We start from the raw sequence: 15,433 nt of genomic DNA, 5'->3' as shown, positions 1-15,433 counted from the left end.
GTCTAGCTGGTGTCTTTGCGGCGCACAGCGGTTACTCTGGATATTAGCTGGTGGTCATAATAATTTGATTAGACTCTGTATCGTTACATTCAATTCGGTGGAGGTCCAACATCATAAAGAAAGGTCTGAGGTGCCATTAGCATTTCACCTGCGATTAGGTGCTCATGCTGACCATCTGTACTACACCCTCGACACTTTATTTTCTCCTCAGTGGGACCCCATAACCAAGTGATATGCCATTTTCATTCCATATAGATTAAATATTAAGCATGCATTGAGTCCAAGAGGGGTAATTGTCCCTCATATGTTCTATTTACTTTTTCTCATTTAAAACTTTTTTCTTACTCATTATGTCTAATAATAGTTCTTATCTCTGTGGCATCAACATATTCCGCAGCGCTTTACACGTCAGAGGGAATGTGTACAGGCAGAATCAGACGTACATACGGTATTAAACTAATATAAGGATGTGGGGGATGCTCACAAGACCTTACTATCTATGAGCTAATAGGGGACACAAGAGCTTACAATCTATAGAGAGTTATGGGGGACACAAGAGTTTACAATCTATGAGGAGATAGAGGTGAGGGTCCTGCTAACATACACTTTCAATCTTTGAGGAAGTAGGGGGGACACAAGAGCTTACAATCTATGAGGAAATAAGTTTGACAAATGAGGTAGAAGTTCTAGTTCAGGGAAGAGGCATTGGTGCAGTAACTAGCACAGGGTAGAGGCATTGGTGCAGTAACCAGTACAGGGAAGAGGCATTGGTGCAGTAACTAGTACAGGGTAGATGAATTGGTGCAGTAACTAGCACAGGGTAGAGGCATTGGTGCAGTAACTAGTACAGGGTAGAGGAATTGGTGCAGTAACTAGCACAGGGTAGAGGCATTGGTGCAGTAACTAGTACAGGGTAGAGGAATTGGTGCAGTAACTAGTACAGGGTAGATGAATTGGTGCAGTAACTAGTACAGGGTAGAGAAATTGGTGCAGTAACTAGTACAGGGTAGAGGAATTGGTGCAGTGACTAGCACAGGATAAAGGAATTGGTGCAGGAACTAGTACAGGGTAGATGAATTGGTGTAGTAACTAGCACAGGGTAGAGGCATTGGTGCAGTAACTAGCACAAGGTAGAGGCGTTGGTGCAGTAACTAGCACAGGGTAGAGGAATTGGTGCAGTGACTAGCACAGTGTAGAGGAATTGGTGCAGTAACTAGTACAGGGTAGATGAATTGGTGCAGTAACTAGCACAGGGTAGAGGCATTGGTGCAGTAACTAGTACAGGGTAGAGGCATTGGTGCAGTAACTAGCACAGAGTAGAGGCATTGGTGCAGTAACTAGCACATGGTAGAGACATTGGTGCAGTAACTAGTACAGGATAGATGAATTGGTGTAGTAACTAGCACAGGGTAGAGGCATTGGTGCAGTAACTAGCACAAGGTAGAGGCGTTGGTGCAGTAACTAGCACAGGGTAGAGGAATTGGTGCAGTGACTAGCACAGTGTAGAGGAATTGGTGCAGTAACTAGTACAGGGTAGAGGAATTGGTGCAGTAACTAGCACAGGGTAGAGGCATTGGTGCAGTGACTAGTACAGGGTAGAGGCATTGGTGCAGTAACTAGCACAGAGTAGAGGCATTGGTGCAGTAACTAGCACATGGTAGAGACATTGGTGCAGTAACTAGTACAGGGTAGAGGAATTGGTGCAGTAACTAGTACAGGGTAGAGGAATTGGTGCAGTAACTAGTTCAGGGTAGAGGCATTGGTGCAACGAATGACATCAGTTTAGGACAAAAAGACGAGCATGGATACTGCATTCTGAAGACATTGGTGAGGGGAGATTTTAGTAAGGGGATGACCAATCAGCAGTGAGTTACAGTAGCCAAGACAAGAAAGGATCGGGGAAACTTGTAACGCAAGGAGAAGGCGGAACTTCCAGCATTTTAAGTGAGCGTTCTCTCTATACTGGTAGATAAACTGATGTGCCTATTGACAGATGAGATTCTAGACTTCCTTTTTCCACTAGAGGGTATAATCAACCTAACAAATACGTCTTCACATAGTCTAATGAAAACATTGCTCACCGGGGATCATTTAAGGCACAGAGAAATGAATACATAATTTACTTGTATAGTAAAAGCTCGCTGCTAAAAGTAGAAATGAAACAAATGTTGCAGCTCCCTACTGGTGATGGGATATCGATCGCAATCCTCGGATATTAGTTTGTATCTTTGATCAGTTTATATCCTGATACATTGTGATGACTTTATTATAAACTCATATTAAACAAGCTGCATCTGAATGTTACCGCGGTAATGCTAAAAGATTAAGCCATAAATAGATAATAATTGTACCTGACACCACATAATGGGGGACATAAACAAAGCAAAATCAAGTTTGGAATGGTAGAGGAATGTTTATTATGGCTCTAACAAAGTCTAATTAACTTCTTTATCCCTGATTGTAAAGAGGAAGAACACATAGTACAGGTAGAACACTGTCCTTTAAGGGGTAGTCCAGGGAGGCAAAATACTTACCCAGTCTAGCGATGTCGAAACCTCCACTTCTGGCCTGGTTCCAACATCGGGTCACGTGGTATGGTCCCTTTTGTTGCCCATCATGCTATCGCAAGGGGTTGGCTGTTTGGCTCATTTCAATAACTAAGAAGCCCCTTTATTGTCTGCAATTATGTGACCTGGTGTTGAAGTGGGGCTGGAAGTAGAGGTTCAAACACCATTGTTAAGTATTTGGCCTCCCTGGACAACCCCTTTAAGGGCTTATGTACACTGGCAGTCTATACAATGTCTATAGTATGGATCCATGAAGTTTCCATGCACTGCCATACAGGCTGGATGGGACTCTGTATAGACATTTCTTTCCTTAGAAGCAATGCTTTGAATGCAAGATCAATGGGCACAGACCGGCACTCTCAGGGAATAGCCATGGAGAGACAAACACACTGGGGAGACAGTCGTATAACTTTCTTGTTAACTTTACTGAAAACTTTATATACAATGTAAATCGACATCATCGGGAAAAGTCCTTCTGCCTAATTCGGCCCTAATAAGCGTCAGTCTCTTAGTCTCTGCAACACGCAGCCTCAAGGGTACAGTAATTGTGTGCAAACACAGTTCAGTGGAATACAATAGCTTCTCCGAACGGAGAGGCACTTTACTTGTTAGAGGTGGCACAGGTTAGTGGTCCTCGGGGTGATGGTTTAATAAAGATTGCAGCTCGCTTTCTTTATACCTAATCCTGTAGTTAGTTGGCAGCTTACTTTGTCCTCACCGTGTAAGACCACGTCTTTCAGTCCACTCCCTGTGTCAGACGCATGCTTGATCATTGCTTCAACCCAACCCTCTAACCTTCACCAGCTATCTTGAGCAAAGGCCCACAATGAACTCAGAAATCAACAACCCTTCTGGGTAAAACTGTGTCAGCTTCGCATAGGTTGTTACTCTTTTGTTAGTGTAGTACCTGCTATCCCTTGGGTCATTATTGGCAGGAATTCCCTCCCTTAACTTAACTAGCCAACTCTCATCTGGGCGTGTGGTGTAGTTACACCCTTGCACTCTTATGTAGCCCATGCCAGCCACCAGACTTAAGCGAACTGAACCAGTAGAACCCTGTTTCAGGTTGAACTTTGCTAAAAGTTTTGTTCGGTGAACAGGTCAAAGTGAACTTTTCAAAAGTTCACTTACCACTACCAGCCACCATTGGGCTGTTCACTAATATGGCATTTGAGGGCATCACTTCTCGGCCCCATATGGATTAGGCCACAGTCTGCCTTCAACCCTTAAGAGCCACTGCCCAAAAGAATGCTTGGTGCAATAGAGTTGTTTGTATAATGTGTCGGATGTTCGTTGGGTGCATTACACTGTTTGCATTGCACACTGTAGTCTATTGACTGTTGGACTAGCGTCGGAGCAGTACAATAACCACTAAAATGTGCCAATAACTCACTATCAAATCTCTGTGGGTACCTTTAGGATCAGCAGGGTTCCCAGAAGTCGGACTCTCCCCAATCAATGGTCATGAGTAGCGCTATACAAAAGGAATGTTGTAGGAACTTTGGTTCCGTTGTTCTCAGGATCCAGAGGTTGGACATCCACAAACAGTTCTCCTCTGAAGAAATGTTCGAGGCACCTTAATTCCTTTGTTGTCAGGATCAGGGATGGAGCTCCCAGAATTTGGTACCCCAATGGGATAGCCTTGCATTATAGCATACCATTACAAGAAACAAATACCCCTTTTAGGCCTTGTTTCCCATAGGCATGAACTCTCAAAAATGTTGGATACCCAAGACTGAGCGGCTCAGATATCATGCCCGGCATAGTTAGCCAAGTGTAAACACTTCTGTTTTTATAGATACATAATGAGAGCAGTGATACACGGGCCGCTATATATATTAATGTCTAATAGGCAGTTTACTTGTTGTTTATAAGATTTTCTTGGCAAGCTATCACAATTTACAGAGATTATGCCAGAATGTAAGCAATTTAAACATAGAACAATTAGAGCTTGAACCCGGCTGCCCTTTACTGATAACAAACCGTAATGTTCGGAGGATTTTAATTTTTAATAAACACAACAGCGCTGCTTTTTCCTAAGTGATAGAGATACGGTATAAAGCAAGCTAATTAATTAACATGCAGTAAAAGGGAATCATATATATACTATATATGATATACATTCATCTTCCGAATGGACACGTTAATAGAGACCCCCATCTAGTAGCGTGTTGGACCTCCTTTGGCCTTCAGAACCTCAACGGTTCATTATGGTGTAGATTCCACTATCATTCTGCAGGAATATTGGCCCCTGCGGACAGGAAGTTTCGTGTATTTGCCATACATTAGATATTCTGACCAGCTGACGGTAAGGGGGGTCACCGATTCATGCTGCTTGCACCAAATTTTGATCCTCACATTAGTACGGTGCAGCATAAATCTGGATTCATCTGAGCAGACAATGTTTTCCACTGATGTGATTTTTGGGTTCTCTTGCCCATTAGGGTATCGTTTTTCTTGTTTCTCCTACATATAATGGCTCTTGAACTGGTGGTCTGTTGTTATAGCCCATCTGTGTTAAAGGGCCACTCTGGCGAAAACACATTTTTCCATCCCTGCCCCCCTCACACTCTGCAGGTCTCCTCTTAGTATTCAGCTACTTCCCTGCAGTACAGCCCCCTATCTGATAATTATCAGGCATCAACTTGACAATGAGTCAAATCAATACCATGGTACATCAGCGCACCATTAGCTAGAGGCTGTACCATTTTTGCCTGCTGAAGGGACAATTTAGTTATCGTTACCTTCTATATTTACCTATACACCATAAGGATACAGTCAAAAGAATGAGCTGTGATCTCCTCTAGTATAACTGTATGGCAGGAGCTGTGTACTCATCATCAGTAACTGTGACAGGAGTGTTGGTGTCCCCCTCTAGGCAGTTTCTGTAGTAGGATTCATGTAAAAGCATCACTCAGACAGTGAAATTGTCTAGTTTCAGAAAGCATAACTCCAAGTAATCTGAGGTGGTTAGAATTGAGATCACATGCCCATTGGAGGAGAAAGCGGATAGGGGTTTCAGATAGAATGGCCAAGGTAACTGACCAAGGTAACACTAGCTGTCTTATATATACTGGGGGTATAGCTACATATTAAATGCAATCACCGGAGGAGCCCTTTAAGCAGCGATGCGTTGTGCATTTGGACTCGTTAGTCGGAACAGCAGCATTGTATTCAGCCACAATTGACTTAACTGTGCAGCAGCTGTTGACCAGAACGATTCCTGACATCCTCTTCTGACCCCTTTTAGCAATGAGTTGTTTAAACTCAGGGAAGCTGAAACTTCCAGGGTCTATGATAAAGTTACAAAAAGGAAAAATACGAGCCAGAAGACGGAGGCACGGACACTCTTAACCAGGCGCAGAAAAGAGGACAAAAGGAGGTCCAGCTCATCCAATGGGAGGAATGTACAAAACTTTAATTTAACATGCTTGTATGATCAAATTAAAGTTTAGTGTTTTTACAACTTGTTCCCATTGGATGAGCCGGACCTCCTTTTGTCCTTCTTGCACCTATAATAAAGTTGCCGTTTAGTGTAATTTCGGCCCTCAGTAAGTAACAATCAGTTCTTTATGGACTTTCTATTTTCTACCACGAGCAGAATCCTTCACATTCACATAATAGGGGAGGCAGAGCGCTAAGCGTATGTTCTGCTCTAGAAATACCAAATGATTTTCCAAAGGAACATTTTGTACAAAAAAGGGCAGTTTATTTGCCTATTGATGGCGAACTCTACAATTTGATGCTTGTTTCTGATCACAATAATTTGGCATGTAAGATTTTAAGTTATCCAGTCTTCATGTGTTCGTTATTAGGCTATAAATAGGCATTTCACTTTCCTTTATGTAACACTTTGAAATGATTATGCCACTCGCAGAGAAAATAACGAGTTGTTGCAGAGCGATTCTATTTTCCAAGCAGAGACCCGCATTTTGTATTAATACTAGGTACTGTGGTGCAGTCAGCGTGCCAGCCCGATGCGCGTTGCGCGGCACAACATTGCCACTTGATAATAGGTATACAGTGCATGACTTTTAAGTATGTACCTCTACTCCCCCACCCAAACTGCAGTTCTTACAGCCAATACGTTTGACATTGAAACATTTAACAATAAAAGCATGCTCTATCAAAGGTCCTGTCCGTCTCTAAGACAATAACCCCCGTGTCAAGAAGATTTCAGCCAAGTACCAGCTATGATTGGGAATGAAATTCCATGATTCTTCTCTGCTTGTGAATGAGTGATGTAATAATCCTCCAAAGCGCCACCTATTGGAAGGTTGCTATCCTAAGGGCTCGTTCACACAAGCGCTGTTTTAGGGCTCTTTCGCATGAGCGTATATCGGCCGCCGTTTTCATGCATCAGATCACATGGCCATAATCCCGCGGCGTAAAAGCGCCCCGCGTGCCAATATATAGCGCTGGGCCGAAAAGATAGTCCTGCAACTATCTTTCTGCCCGGAATATGTCCGCCACTGCGTGGGCTGCTATGGGAGCCAATGACAGCGGCCGGAGAAAGGAGGTGGGAGGGAGTTTAGCAGCGTGACTGCTGAACTCCTTCCCTTTTCTCTCTCCTCCCCTCCAGCTGTTTGCAATGGGAGGGGGGGGGGTGGCGGATCAAAGCTACGACCTTCCCATTGCTGGTTGCGGACAAAGGGCAGGGAGGGGAGGGCTTGCTTGGATCCGCCCCTGTCCCACCCACCCCCATTGCAAACAGCCGGAGTGAAGGAAAGAGGAGGTGAGCCGGCAAGGGGGAGGGAAGGGGAGGCAACGGCATTACGGCCTCGACATATATGCGCCGGGCCTGTGCTGTCTGAACAGGTGCACAAACGTTAGATTTGTGCGCCTATTCATACATTTTTACAGCACCGGCGGGCGCACGTAAAAATGCCTACGGCCGTGTGGAAGGGGCCATGGCGAGTGAAAAGATCTTGACTATCCTACACTAAAAATCATGTGAATGGGTGAATTCCAGCTATATTATTTATCCTGTTCACCTGATGGGAGGTGCATGTTTTCCAGCTCCCATAGGAGTCTATGGAAAGCACGCACCATAGATAGGTCAGGTCCTATCTTTTCCCGCACCACAGATGCGAGTTTCAGTCACATGTCCTATCTTTGATTGGTGCCAGTATTTTGCACATCTAAAATTCCTTTATGTGAACTTATGTGAGAGGAGAGCGCCAAGAATAAAACTTTTAGCAGCAAACAGTTATAGTGAAGTAAAAATACACTCACCAGGTGCTCAGGTGAGATCAAAACTAGGTATGAATCTCACCGGCACCAAAATCCTGGATGGCGTGTAAAGATTATGGAGCCGAATCCCTCATCCGTAGAGAGCCGCACAACAGTTTTACGAGTTAACCCACAAGAACCTGAGGGCTCGTCACGTAGTATTTGACATAGGAAAGGAAAAAACAATTGCTTGCGCTCGCGGGGAAACAGGCACAACGATCAAATTGATTATATTATAATCAATTTGATCGTTGTGCCTGTTTCCCCACGAGCGCAAGCAATTGTTTTTTCCTTTCCTATGTCAAATCCTTTATGTGAACGTTTCTATAGGAAACCATTGGTTCTTATGAAAGCACTCTTTTCACGCACCTCAAATGCGCTAAAACAGCGCTCATGTTAACGAGGCCTTGGGGCTCATTTAGACGACCGTATATCGGCTGGGTTTTCACGCCGAGCCGATATACGGTGTCCTTGTCTGCAGGGGGACGAGGATGGAAGAGCCAGGAGCAGGAACTGAGCTCCCGCCCCCTCTCCGCCCCTTGCCACTATTTGCAATAGGAGGGGGCGAGACGGGGGTGGAGCTAAGTGCAGCAGCTTAGCTCTGCCCCATCCTGCCCCTCCCATTGCAAATAGTGGTGAGGGGCAGGGAAGGGGCGGGAGCTCAGTTCCTGCTCCTGACTATTCCATCCTCCTCCCCCCCTGCAGACAAGGACACCGTATATCGGCTCGGCGTGAAAACCCAGCCAATATACGGTAGTCTAAATAAGCCCTTAGAGTCAGTATGTGGCCTTATCCACTAGTCTACCAAAAATAATTAGACACCTGAGCAATTATCAAAAGTAGTATTTATTTCCATATATTAAGCTCTGCGGAATAAGTTGGCGCCATACAAATAAAGATTATTATTATTTAGTGGGGCTCCTTTGGCCCTAATGACATCAAATACTTTCTTTGGCATATTTTCTACTAACATCTGATATACTTCAGCTGGTGTTTCCCTCCAATCATCCTGCAAATGTCTGGTGAGTTTTCTCAAAGAAAATGGACACTGTTCATATTTCCTGACCCGACGTTCCAGTTCATCCCAGAGATGTTCAGTAGGGTTCAGGTCAAGACTCTGTGCAGCCGGTCCAATTGTGGAACATCCATATCCTCAAACAAGTTAAAAACAGTGTTGGATGTGTGACGAGGCTCGTTGTCTTGTTTGAAGTCTTACTGACCATTCCCAGAGTATTACCACTTTGTCGGCAGCAAAATCAATAAAATCAATGCCAATGCATTAGTTTTTCTTAGAAGCCCCAGGCAGCGTGGTGAAAGGGCCTTTCACTTCTTGAAGTGTCAGCCACAACACTCTTACAAAGTTATCGTAGACATTATGGGACAGATTTGCTAGTGCAAACTTATGAAGTAGATCTGAAGAAACATGCATAAAACTTTCACATTCCTTATCAGCGGACTATTTACATATTTATTTATCTGCCCATCTTCTACTGCTGTTATTTTATGTGGAAATTAATCACTTCATGTCTGTGCCTTTTCATTCTGTTATGACTTTGATTTAAGTGCAAATTATTCACAACAGGTCTGGTCTGTTGATATGTATGTATAAATGCAAGTTTCTTCAGATCTACTCAATAAGGGCTCTTTCACATGAGCGTAGGCATTTTTACAGTTCCTCGCCGGCGCTGTAAAATTGCTTTTTTCCGCCAGGGTAATTAGCGTTTTCTCGCCACTCACACGACTCTGAGCGTGGGTTTAGCAAAAAAATACGCTGCACCCTGAAAAACCTTCGTTCGACTTAAATCCTGTGAATGACTTCTAATGCATACATAGAGACACCTGTAAGCTTTTTGCAGCGTTGGCCACCCATAATCTGCACAGGGATGAAGGACCTGTGATGATGCCACTGTCATGTGATCAGGGGCAGAGCATGTAAATCACTCACTCACAGACAGGTGGTCGTTAGTATCTGCACAGAGATGAAGGGCCTGTGATGATGTCACCGTCATGTGATCCGGTCTAAGCATGTAACTCACTCACAGACAGGTGGTCGTTTGTCTGTTTGCACTAAAACTATTTGACAGTATAATCTAGTTTGAGTCACAGTGTCCCCTTTGCAATATCCCAGTATCTCATAATACAGTCTGCTACTTGGACCTCAAGAAGAACCAACCAACAGTACCCCAACTTCTATAGACACTGCTCAGAAATTCAATGGATAAGATGCCATGCTGGGTTCCAGACTTTCTATTTGCACATAGCATAAAACAAATAAAATAAAGCTACATGTTTCAACCCCGAAATGGAGTCTTCCTTAGACATGAAACGTGTAGATTTGTTTTATGCCATGTTCAAATAAAATGCAGTCTTTTATGCTGGAACCCAGTTTGCCATCTTATGCATTGAATTTTTTGTCCGCAGCACGTATAGCAGTTGGCTCTTTTTGACTACTCAACCCGATCTTTAGCCTAGGGAGAGCCTCTCCTAGTGCGCCTGAAAGGCCTGCAGATCCTCTTTGTAATACATGTGGAAGTGCTTCTGTATAGTTGTGCACACCAGCACAACTCTCTCAGGTGAGGGCTTAGGCCTTTTTTGCTATTAGTTGTTGGTTTATAAAGTCTGCTACACCAGATAGTTCCCACCTTTTTTCTTTCTTCCGCATTTTGTTCTCTTCCCTGAGATTTTGCTCATTAAAACAGAGAACAGCTTTGCCTCCTGACGATTCATTTTGGCTTTATTCAAGAGAGCTTCACCTCTCCTAAAGATGCCTACACCTTCAACAACTACCATCCACCTGACAGCTGTTTCCCTTGGCTCTCCCGTACACATCAACGTTCCGCTCGGCTGAGCGTTTATGTGTTTAGGGAGCTAAATCACAGCCAGACAGCCCTGGGGAACAACAAGATGGGGCTTTGAAATTTAGCATCCCCGATCTTTCTTTCCCTTAACATCATCTATCAGGGAAAGTTGAGGCCCCCTCCATACACATCAGAGAGTCGTCCGGCCCCACCATTACCGGCAGGATCAGACAAATAAACCCTAATGTGTATGGGTGCCTTAAGTATAATCAAACTATGGGGGTCTCAAAAATCAAACCAACTCAATGTATACAGAACGGTCCAGTATGCACAGCGGGACCATTCCAGCTATACGGAATCTTCTGTGTTATCCTTTTCCCTTTGATTCATGCAGACGATGCCCACTGTGTCATCCATAGACCAGTAGAGATGCCACTGTCCTGGAAGTCTGAGCGGGACTAGGCACCCGATGAGCCTCCCCATTACAGGTCAGGCTCCTGAGCACATGCGCCAGTCTGGCTCTGACTTCTGGGACATCAGCATCTTCACTGGTCCAGGGGTGATGTAGAGGACATCATCCACATCAATCAAATGGAGGAGGGATTGGTTACACAGAAGACTTAATCTGATTGGAATGGTCTGGACACACCCACCAGACGTCTAGGATCTAATTAGCATACTGAGCAGAAGTTTTAAAAAAACTGCTTTGAGGTATGAAGCAGCCGTGGGCAGTAATAGACACATGGTTAGAAGGCATTCTTCATGCGGGATATCTGCTACAAACAGTTTAGAAAGGTCAAACCCAGTGACAAGTTCCCTTTAAGTTTTTTTTACTCGGAGTAGAATGATAACCTTTCATGCAGATTTTGGAGATTGATGGGGTTTCCATGTATGATCAATCAGTTTCTGCCATGGTGAATAATATGTTTTTCCTTCGTTGTCGATCATTTTGCCGGTTTACACAAGGACATTATTATTACGGATGCATGGAATTATTCAGATCCAACACTATTGCTCATAAATGGACCTTAAAGGAAATGATCACCTGTGTATACTCTTTTTACCAATTAAAACCACATCATAAAACGTTTTCTATTTTTCTAATGTGTCTTTATTTTCTGACTGCAGACATTTTTTATTCTATTGTCTGTGCATGGCTATGGGGGCGGCCATCTTGCCTGAGCTGCAGGTAACAGCATGTAGAGATGCTTTACAGCAGTCTCATGGACTCAATGGAAAGGAGGGGAAGGAGATGAGCTGTGGTCATCACCTACAGTATAGACTTCTGTGGGAGACTGTTGTTGGCATGCTCTGTGAACTGTGCAGGGAGGGAGAGGGGGTAAGCTGTGACATCATCTTTTGTCAATGGTGGATCTCGTGTTATCTATATAGATGTCACCTCTCAGTGTAATCCTGCCTGTGGTGATAATGAGATAATGGCTGGGAAGTTTTCTCTACAGAACAGGTAGGGTCAGCCTATTATTAAGCTTAGTGGTGCAAGGAGGGAGAGGAGGTGAGCTATGACAACCTCTTATTTTAAATGCTAGATTCTGTATTATCTACATATAAGTGCCACCTCTTAGTGTAATCCTGCCTGTGATTATGATGAGATAACAGGTGAGAAGTTTTATTTACAGCACAGGAAGAGTCAGTCTGTTATTAGGCTTAGTGGTCAGTGTGCAGGGGGGGGGGGGAGGGTGAGTTATGGTATCACCTTTTGGGAATAGTGAATTCTGTATTATCTACAAATAAGTGCCACCTCTCAGTTTAATCCTGCCTGTGGCGAAGATAAGATTATGGATGAGAATTTTATCCACAGATCAGGAAGGATCAGCATTTTATTAGGCTTAGTGGTTGGTGTGCAGGGAGGGGGAGGAGGTTCGCTGTGACATCACCTTTTGGGAATGGTGGATCTTGTGTTATCTATGTATAAGTGTCCCCCCTCAGTGTAATCCTGCCTGAGATGATAATGAGATGACAGGTGCGAATTCTTCTCTACAGTACAGGAAGTGTCAGACTATTTTTAGGCTTAGTGGTCAGTGTGCAAGGAAGGGGGGGAGGAGGTGAGCTATGATATCACCTGTTGGGAATAGTGGATTCTATATTATCTACGAATAAGTGCCACCTCTCAGTGTAATCCTGCCTGTGGTGAAGATGAGATGACAGATGAGAAGTTTTATCCAATAGAACAGGAAGGATAAGCATTTTATTAGGCTTAGTGGTCAGTGTGCAGGGAGGGAGAGGAGGTGAACTGTGACATCACCTTTTGGGAATGGTGGACCTATGTATAACTGTCACCCCTTAATGTTATCCTACCTGTGATGATAATGAGATGACAGCTGAGAAGTTTTCTCTACAGAACAGGAAGTGTCAGACTATTATTAGGCTTAGTGGTCAGAGTGAGAACTGCAGGATTTTAAAACTAGGTAGTGAAAATTGTAGCATTTTTCTAATCTATTTTTATTTTCTGATTGCCGATTTTTTAAATTCTATTGTCTACCAATCACTATAGGGGCGGCCAACTGGTGCTAAAATCATTTTAGAGATATGCTTTACAGCAGCCACATGAGTTATAGACACAGTGAACGGGAGGGCACCCATTGACTTCTATGGGAAAGTGTTGTGGGTATGATCTGTGACCTATGCAGGGGGGTGGAAGGAGGTGAGCTGTGACATCACCTATCGTGGATCCTGTGTTTTCTATATATAGGTGTCACCTCTCAGTGATATCCTGCCTGTGATGATAATGAGATGACAGCTGAGAACAGGAAATGTCAGACAATTATTACGCCTAGTGGTCAGTGTGAGAACTGCAGGATTTCAGTATTTTTTTTTTACATAAATCATGACATTAAAAATTGAAAAACATCACCAAAAATTCCTTAAAATACATATAATATAAAAACTCGGTTTATACGAGAGGTCATTTTCTGAAGTCACATTTGTTTGAAGGCTTGAAATCTTCCTTTCTTGGGTCCCGTGTGCGGCGGGTCAGGATCTTGGCTTCTGCACAGCCTCTCATTCTGAGTCGCGTGGTGTGGAATAAAATGTTCTTTAAATAATACATAGACTCGATGCCTCCTTTTGAACTTACACGTTTTGTGGAAAATCTTTCATAGCATTCTCTATTAATTTAAATCAAAGCGTATCTCGCCAGCGCCATTCTTGACAATGCCGTTTCACTTGATGTGGCGTTTTGTGGTTTACTTTGTGATCACACTGCCTTTTTTATTATTTTTTTTTTTCAATCTCTTTTGATTTCTCCTAATCACACCACACGGTCCTCCTTCTCCTGTGAATATCTGATTTTGTGCGGCTACAGCGATCATGACAAATCCTAACCCGAATGCTGTTGCCATGGTAACATAGGTGTGCGTTCATACATTTTCTATTATTCTGTTTATTTCCATTATTCTGGCCAAGAGTCTGGAGAACGACTGAGATACATATAAATGTGCCCTTTAAGTCCGGGGCCAAATATATAGCATCAAGTCCTCCTAAACCTAAACTTATATTTACTGGTACTGCATAATAAAAAGGCAACTATAAAGTAACTGCATCGTCTATGTCACTTATCGATTCCGTGACATTTCACTTTCTTCTTCGCTTTCTCTCTGCAGTGTGTTGGGATCAGCCGTGGTCTTCCAAGTGCGCTCCAGCGTCCAGAATATGACCACAGAAGATGTGACGAAAGCCGCAGGTAGGCCTCCTCATATGCAACAGTGCCGATCTTGACTTGTGTGCGCCGCCGGCTATAAACTGGATTACTTTACCTTGTGGAAAGGTCTTATTGATTCCCGTTTTTAATTGATTGGTTGGATCGTCTTTTTTTGGGCTCAATGGTTTGGAGTAGTGATGAGCGAGTACCTGCCCGCTCGGGAGCAAAGATTCGGCTGCCGGCGGCGGGCAGGGAGCTGCGGGGGAGAGCGGGGAGGAATGGAGGGGAGATCTCTCTCTCCCTCTCCCCCCCCCCACCCGATCCCCCCTGCTGACTGCCGCAACTCACCTCTCACCCGCGCCGGCAGCCGAACCTTTTCTCCTGAGCGGGGAAATACTTACTAAGGACAATGCTCGGTCGAGAAATTGTCCTTAGCGAGTATGCTCGCTCATCTCTAGTTTGGACCTTTCATTCTTCGCCATACTTGTAGTGAGAAGCATAACTTGAAACCTTGTGCTCCAATGCCAAATCTGCAACATAGCCCCTTAAGGCCGGCTTCACATGGGCGCATTTCTGCATGCACTATGCAGAGAGTGGAACTCGTCGATTTCAATGGGTTCATTCACATTTCTGTATTTTGCGTATGCAATTCGGTTGCACAAAAATAATGAGCGGATGAAGTGATTGGCCCTACTTAGATATACATGTCTTTTCTGGGGTACTTCTCTCCTGTTTTATCCAAGGAGGCAGATAGACTATGAATGACAGCTTGACGGACTTGTCTTGCCAAAGCAGCCATTGTGCCTTGTGTGCGGCGCGGTGTCATCTCAGCTTCACTTTACAGAAGATTTCCTTTACTTTGAAGAATTCCTTGGTAGCTCCCTAGAAACCACCAGCGGTGCAGATGCCAGAACATCCACTGTACGGCTCATTTCCATGTCAATGCCATAGAATTCATTGTACTTCCATGCAAATTACTATTTATTTCCCGCTATTTAGATAGCATCAGCCTATCACTGTATACAGGTTGTCTTCACGCACATCCGCCCCTGTCCGTAGCGGGGCTCACAGTCTTATCAATATGCTCCACAAGCCCTGCACTACTATAGTGAGTGACAGGCCACATCTCTAGAGGAACATTGGGATCCCGCATTGTCACATTCCGGCTCTGGCGTTTG

The 15,433-nt window shown here is 44.0% G+C and overlaps 1 protein-coding gene across 1 annotated transcript in view; it reads left to right on the top strand.

Moving 5' to 3' along the window:
• Positions 1-15,433, top strand: part of PTPRN2 (protein tyrosine phosphatase receptor type N2) — a 1,135,353-nt gene that overhangs the window by 425,444 nt on the left and 694,476 nt on the right. Inside the window, exon 11 of the mRNA XM_066584551.1 lies at positions 14,218-14,297. Coding sequence (XP_066440648.1) covers positions 14,218-14,297 — 80 coding nt within the window. The remainder of the gene's footprint in view (positions 1-14,217; positions 14,298-15,433) is intronic.

Source organism: Eleutherodactylus coqui, chromosome 12 (assembly GCF_035609145.1).
Source record: "Eleutherodactylus coqui strain aEleCoq1 chromosome 12, aEleCoq1.hap1, whole genome shotgun sequence".
In the NCBI taxonomy this organism is placed as follows: domain Eukaryota; kingdom Metazoa; phylum Chordata; class Amphibia; order Anura; family Eleutherodactylidae; genus Eleutherodactylus; species Eleutherodactylus coqui.
This window is presented reverse-complemented; position numbering and strand designations above follow the sequence as displayed.